Genomic DNA, 7,081 nt, shown 5'->3' with positions numbered 1-7,081 from the left:
ATATACCGAAAAACCAAATGGTTAACCGAATAAACCGAAATAAAAATATATATATCCTGAGGCAAACAACGATACAAGTAGTCATTTTTCTTGTATAAGAGTAAAATTTCCTGCAAAGAACACCCATTTTTTCTTGTAACGTAGTAATTTTTCTCTTGCAAAAATGCTAACCACGTCGTCCATAACCTTTCAAGGCATGAATTGGGGCATGCATATATACTTATATAAAGTTATATAGTATTTGTATTTAAAAAGTATGTGTTTGAATTTATAAGTTTGTAAAATATAGTATATCATTTTCAAATTCGCGTCAACTTTGGTTATTATGGTATATACCGAAACCATACCAAAATAATTTGGTATATACCGAAACCGAACCGTATTTTAATATCATACCGTATAAACCAAAGTATTAATACCGTACAAATCGAAAAACCGTATAAACCGAATCATGCAAACCGAATAAACCGAACGCACAGAGTGACCTGCCGGAGAGGGAAGCCATTGTCGGAGCCATCTTCATCAACCTTGCTGCCTCCATGACGATATGTGAGTAATCTATCATTCTTAAGAAGTTGCTCCCCACTCTTTCCTATTCTCTTAACATGCAGCTACTCCAACTCAGCACACATGCCACGTCAGCTGCTTCCTTGACAGCATGCGCAAGCAGAAATGAACAGCCGGTCCATGCATCTACCAACAAAACACAGCCCAGCACGTATTGCTTTAATTACCTGGTTTGCTCATCTTCCCCGTTTCTCTCCGTGACTCTCGACTTCCCCACTAGAAACGCACATTAAATAGATGGGGGCAAAATCATCCACCTTCATCAGCCGTAGAGGGATCTGATTCTCCCTCCGCCATCTTCTCCATTCACATCATCACAACAACAATCGGGTGTCTGCACTGTTTCTCCAAATTCGTTGATTTCGCTCCCAGCGAGTCAACGCGAGTTGAAGCCCTTGCCGCCGTGAACATGTGCTGGGCGGGACAAATTGGAGCCCTCGCCGCCGCCGCCGCGCCGCTGCCGCGAACGCTTTCTAGGCAAACCCAAATCCCTCTACATGTACACCTTCATCAAGCCAAACTGAAAACCCCACCGTGACTCATCTCCTTCAGGTGCGATGTTGTTGTGCTCTGGCTCCTCTTCCTGCCGCCGGCCTCCCCACGCCGGTCGTCAAAGCCGCTCCCTCATGCCGTTCCTCGGCTCCGAGTCCTCCTTGCGGCGCGACATCGGACGCTCTGGACGCGGTGGTGTCCCCATCGCGACCCCAATTAGTGCGGGATCCAGCAGGATGCCCTCAGGAATGAGCAGGACGCCGGCGTCTCCCGCCGCCACCATGGTCTGCAAGCCATCCCCGTCACGGCCCCGAATTGGAAGGAGCAGGTCGCTGAAACTTACTATTTTATTCGCTGCAATTATTGTCCCTGCAGTTACTCCTCGGCAATTTTAGTTAATTTCTTAAGTGCGCACCCTCATCTAGCTTAAAAATCGCCCATCACAATGCGCATGTCTGACGCCTTCCTTCCTCTTCTACTCTGCAGTTTTTTTTCTCGGTTTAACATACAACCATGATATTTCTCTCGACACAACAGGTATCCATGTTGAAGATCTAATTTTCATGTTCATGATCCTTTTTGTTCTTTGATTTTCCAATTTCCATTATGCCTTGAATTATCGCAAATAAAAGAGCCTACATTAATACCTTCAATTCAATAACTCTTATACGATAAAAAAAATTCAATAACTCTTATTTTAATACCACTATTTACATTATTTTTCCAGCCCTGCATCCTAAACTGACGGAACTGTTACTTATACAGGTTGCACTTTGGAAGTAAAGTTTGTTTCACATGCTAAGCTTTGCAGGTAGTATTGATAAATGATATTCTTACCTTATGGATAATATTTTTTCTTCATTCTGGGCAGGCTAATTCATACCCAGTTTATGTTATTGCCTACCTCTCTTTTCTTATGAAGCTGTACGTTTTGGCATGGCAAATTGGGATAATCTGTTTGGTGATTATTGAGTTAAATGTTTGCCTATGTTGGTGTACAGCTGGTCATCTTGCTGATCTTGATTTGCCATCTCCTTTTCTCAGTCAGGTTTGATGTAGATTCATATAAATAGATTTATGTAAAATTACAGTCTTCTCATGTGATTTGCAGGACTACATATGGAGGCAAATAAATTTTCCATGTATGTTCTCCACATTTGTGTAACATTTTTATGTCGTATGGGGCTGGACCATAGCATTGATTTCCTTTTATTTGACCATATGAATATGAATAGGTGGTGATATTGGGTTGTTCGTAGACAGGCATCACTAACAGACAGTAGACTACTACACTTTTAATGAGGTGGGTAATATATATCTTCCAATTAACCAAATCTGTAGGATGTTAATGGAATTTGAATATAGTCCATATTTTACATTATTTATTATTATGGTGTTTTCTATATTTTTTATGTCTAGGTAGTGATGCATTTGCTAAATATGATCTCAAAGGACTGGATTGACACCAACACAAATTTGTTCCATCATCTGATGGCTTTCACTATGGAATATTAGTGTAGTAGCTCTTTCTGAGATCATATTTGTACTTGCAGTAGCAAACCGATGTGTGAGAATAAGCAACAGTGGCATACTCATTTTGCACATTATGATTCCTTCTGGCTGCTGCTTTCTACAACAATGAACTATCCATTTTGCTACTATATCAGCAATGCATTATTTTCATTGTAAGCGAATCAAAGCAATAATTTACTGCAACAACGTGAAATAGATTGCAACCGATTCCCGCAGCAACGCGCGGGGTATCATCTAGTTCCATTATGACCTAGGGGTCCATAGTAGTAGCTAAATGGCTCATCAACCTTGCTGCCTCCATGATGATATGTGAGTAATTTCATTAGGACCTACGAGTCCATAGTAGTAGCTAGATGGCTCTCTCTCTTTTTGGATCTTCAACACCATGTTCTTGTGAGCCGTCTCACATTACCGGGATCAATTCGATGTAATCTGTGGTGTGTTTGTTGGGACATGATGAATTGTCACTTTATGATTAGATTGTTCATTGAAGTCAATGGAATCTTTTGAGATTTATTTGCTGCATAGTTAAATAGCTTTGTAAGCTCTCCGATCGTTTCGTGTAAAATGTCAAGAGAATCACTTCAGCATGCAAATCAAGCAAACGACCTTCAATATTTTGGCAAGCATGTGAACAATTCTTCTCAGTCACAGTATACACAACCAAAATATAAGACACCCTTGAACATGATTTTCTGAATGAGATAATGTCACTCAGTTCTGGCCACTACACCTTTTTTATTTTTGTTTGGTACTACAACTTGACTTTTTTCTTCTGGTCGTTTTATTCCACTCTATAACTATTGCAGTTGCAGCCATTTAAGCTGCCGGCAGCATCTCTAATCATGCCGAGAACTCAAACAACATGGTGTGCTTATACTTCGCACCAGGCTGCACCACCACAGACGGGAAATTGGGCTGGTTGATGGCATTGGGGAACCCCTGGGTTTCCAAGCATACTCCGGCATGCTTCCCGTAAACAGCTCCACCTTTGCCCGTGATGCCATTCACATAGTTTGCAGTATAGAGCTGCATGCCAGGCGCATCGGTCCAGAGGTCCAGAGTTCGTGAGCTCGATGGGTCCTTTAGCTTGGCTGCGTGCTTCAAGCCATTCTTCTCATCGGCCGAGTCCAACACATAGTTATGGTCATACCCTCCAGGAACATCGCTGATGCGGTCTCCAATCTTGTGCTCCGTGGTGAAATCAAAAGGTGTGTCCTGGACGGGCATTATTTCTCCGGTAGGAATCGTGTTTTCATTGACTGGAGTGATGTGCTTTGCCCAGATCTGGATCGAATGATCCAAGATGCTGCCAGAGTTGTGGCCTGCAAGGTTCCAGTAAGTATGCTGTGCCAAGCTGATTGGAGTGGCTTTGTTAGCTGGTATAGCTTCCATGTCAAGTCTTAGAGTGGTAGCCTCCGGAAGAGAATACATCGCTCTGACGGTTACATCGCCAGGGTAACCTGTGAAACAATTCATGCTTGAATAGGCAGACATAACCATGGGATTCAGCAGTATAAACAAAGTTGTTGGTCACATTACCTTCTTCGCCATCTTTGCTCTCATATTGAAAGGTTATTGATGGGTACTCGCCATCTTTACGCTCTACAACATCCCACACAACCTTGTCAAACCCCTTCAATCCACCTGAAATTTACAATTCAGCAACAAAACAAATTATTTTTCGCAGTTGAGTCACATGAACATAACCAATTGTAATACAACGAGTTACAGGTAGAGAACAAAATTTGTAGCTTTCATTTCCTGACATGTCAATTTTATAGTACGCTTGGTTCTCCGAGGCCTAAAAAATAGTACTAGGGTACTGAGTGTACATGTATTGCAATCTGCTTAAGACATCTTGGTCTGTGGTGTACTGGCTACTCAGTAGTGAACTTGTGATAATATCACATGATAATTATTCAAATCACCAATAAAATTACTTATTATTTTACAGTGTTCCATAGCAACCGACTAGTCTAAAGAAGCCTCAGAGACATATAGCCACATTGTCAGATCTACCTAAAACAAAGTGTATACCTTGCCAAAACTAACCGCATGAATTTATGAAACCATACCATGAAGGCTGTTCGGCACATTGTTGATAGGCAATGAATACTCAACTCCGTTCAGATCAAACTTCCCGTTCTTGATCCTATTTGCAACTCGGCCAACTATGCAACCAAAATAAGGCGCCATGCCTTTCTACAAAAACAGAATAGAAGAAACAGCAGGTCTATGTTAACAACCACAGGCAACCCTTCGAAACAAGTTAAATGGAAATTTAATATAACTAGATACATTCTTGATACTTAAGAAATTTCATATGCAGTTGGTTGGTAGATATCTGAAATAAGTAATTATTATTGGGCTTTGGTGTGTGAATGATTAGCATCAAGGTTTACGGCCTCTTCGATTAAAGGAGTTCCACAAGAAGTCAAGAACTTTCAAAAACTTACGAACTTTATATAGCTTGGTTGGTTGGTGGTAGGTCTGAAAACAATAGGAATTCTTTTTTACATGAAAGCAGCAGGAAAGGATCCTACTGTATTTTTTATTAAAATAATATTTACATGGTTATGTACAAGTTACAAAAAAACCCAGAAAAGAGAGTTATAAAGTGACTTGCCAAGACAAATTGCATTAACGGAAGTGCACAACCTACAGTATTTTCAAATAGAAGAACTTATATCTGAGACCTGATGACAAATCAAGCATCTTCTATTTGAGGAACCATCGATTCTAGGTATCAGGACAACACTGATTCACATGTGTCCCGCATCAAATCACTAATATTTATATCAGGATAGTTTATACTTGCATCTGGTTTAGAAGTATTCATAGACAAACTAAAGAAAAAAAATTGACCATAAAACAGTAGGGAAAGTCCCTACTGTGTGTCATTTTCATTAAAATGAATCAGAAAGTTCTGTTACAAAGAGCAACAAAGGAGTTGCATGATGTTAATGGAAGTTAGTATGAAATACTATAGAAATTTTCAGTGACATAAACTGAATGAAACGTTGGTTTTTGACAGTTTTCCTTGTCATAAGGCCTGAAACTGGACAAAACTTTATAAACATCCCTTTCTCAAGAGGAATTCAGCTCGAAGCCATATTTACTAACAAGATGTAGCCATAGCCACTGAAACATCACCCTTGTTCAATAATTTGCTATATCGGCAGCAAAGAGCCATCTACTTATGATCAGCATGATATGGTGGTACTTTCTGCTAATAATATACAAGATGAAGTTGTTTCAAACTTTCTATCTAATGAAGAATTACAACCGGCAGTTACAAAGAAAGTAAGATATAGCCGACTAATTCAACAAAAACTGAGCTACTACTAAGTAGATAACACATAAACCGCACATCAATTTGCCGCAGAATCCAGCCCAAAAAATCAACCCAGAGTAGAATTCACACTCTTAATCTCAGCGATTAGCACAGCAGCATTGCCACACCACCTCCAGTTAGTTCAATCCCAAAGTCAAGGCACAGCACAATCTATACAGACAGAGATGGGATTGTAGATCGGTTATTACCAAGTACGGCTCCAGTGTGTCGAACCCAAGAACGACATCCGCGAGATCCCCTGCTTACAGAGCACCAATTCGCAGAGGGAGGAGTTCAGATTCAAGAATCACCAAAACCAAAGGAATCTGGAGAAAAGATTTTTGCTCGAAGAAGTCTTTGACGAAACCTTGCGCGTCGGGGACGAGGAGGGAGGTGATAGTGGCGCCCCAGCTGGCGATGTTCGCCGTGATCCTGCCATTGGAGAGCACGCAGATCTCGGGCTCGGCCGCCATTGCTGCTGCCTGCTTGGGGTGTTTGGTTCGGGCACTTTTTAGTCCCAGAGACTAGAAAAAGTCCCTACAAACCAAACAGAAGGAACTTTTTCTACAAGGATTAAAAAAAGACTATACCGAAGAGTCTTTTTTATTAGTCCCTGAGATTAGAAAAAATCCTAAGACTTCTGAACCAAACACCCCCTAAGCTTCGCTAGATAAACTGCCTCGGAAGTGTTCACAGAGGACAGTTCGCACCGTGTGTCTATCTATTCGAACCCACCTCCTTTTTTCATCGGCTTATCTGATCCATCTATCTCAAGTTCTCAACAAGGCACGCAGTTCCACGCTTCGTCGGCCCGGCAAATATATTGTTGCCAACCACCCCCTCCGTTAATTAGTGGCGGTGATACGGTAAACTAATGGCCGTGATACGCGTCGATCGGGTGATAATTGAAAAAGATCGATTGTCTCGTCGATCACTCGATGGAGCGCTGAATAGCCGTATGATTTCTCCCGTGTGAGCAGCGTCAGAGCATCTCCAACGGCCGCGCTATATAAGCGCCACACCGCAAGTTTGTGCTTTTTAGCGCGTGCACAATCGCACCGTACTCTCTCTATCGTGCCACTTTCGCCCCGCCCGCGCCGCCGCAAGAGAATTGACCCGATGGACGGCCGCGCCGGTACCCCCACCCCTTCC

General features: G+C 41.8%; 1 protein-coding gene and 1 long non-coding RNA gene across 2 annotated transcripts; one reads left to right on the top strand and one right to left on the bottom strand.

Moving 5' to 3' along the window:
* The first annotated feature begins 701 nt into the window (after positions 1-701).
* LOC123044311 (uncharacterized) lies at positions 702-2,444 on the top strand. The gene is made up of 3 exons (XR_006419968.1): positions 702-1,387; positions 1,546-1,596; positions 1,825-2,444. It is a non-coding gene; the product is annotated as an uncharacterized lncRNA (long non-coding RNA).
* A 744-nt stretch (positions 2,445-3,188) lies between these two features.
* On the bottom strand, positions 3,189-6,684 carry LOC123044310 (galactose mutarotase). The gene is made up of 5 exons (XM_044467019.1): positions 6,297-6,684; positions 6,139-6,188; positions 4,671-4,797; positions 4,135-4,239; positions 3,189-4,055 (listed from the first exon to the last, which is right to left on the bottom strand). The coding sequence occupies exons 1-5, from the start codon at positions 6,400-6,402 to the stop codon at positions 3,436-3,438; spliced, it is 1,008 nt and encodes a 335-aa protein (XP_044322954.1). The 5' UTR covers positions 6,403-6,684; the 3' UTR covers positions 3,189-3,435.
* Positions 6,685-7,081: the final 397 nt, after the last annotated feature.

The sequence above is a fragment of the Triticum aestivum genome, chromosome 2B (assembly GCF_018294505.1).
Source record: "Triticum aestivum cultivar Chinese Spring chromosome 2B, IWGSC CS RefSeq v2.1, whole genome shotgun sequence".
In the NCBI taxonomy this organism is placed as follows: Eukaryota; Viridiplantae; Streptophyta; class Magnoliopsida; order Poales; family Poaceae; genus Triticum; species Triticum aestivum.
Note: the sequence above shows the minus strand (reverse complement) of the source record. Positions and strands in the feature narration are given on the sequence as shown.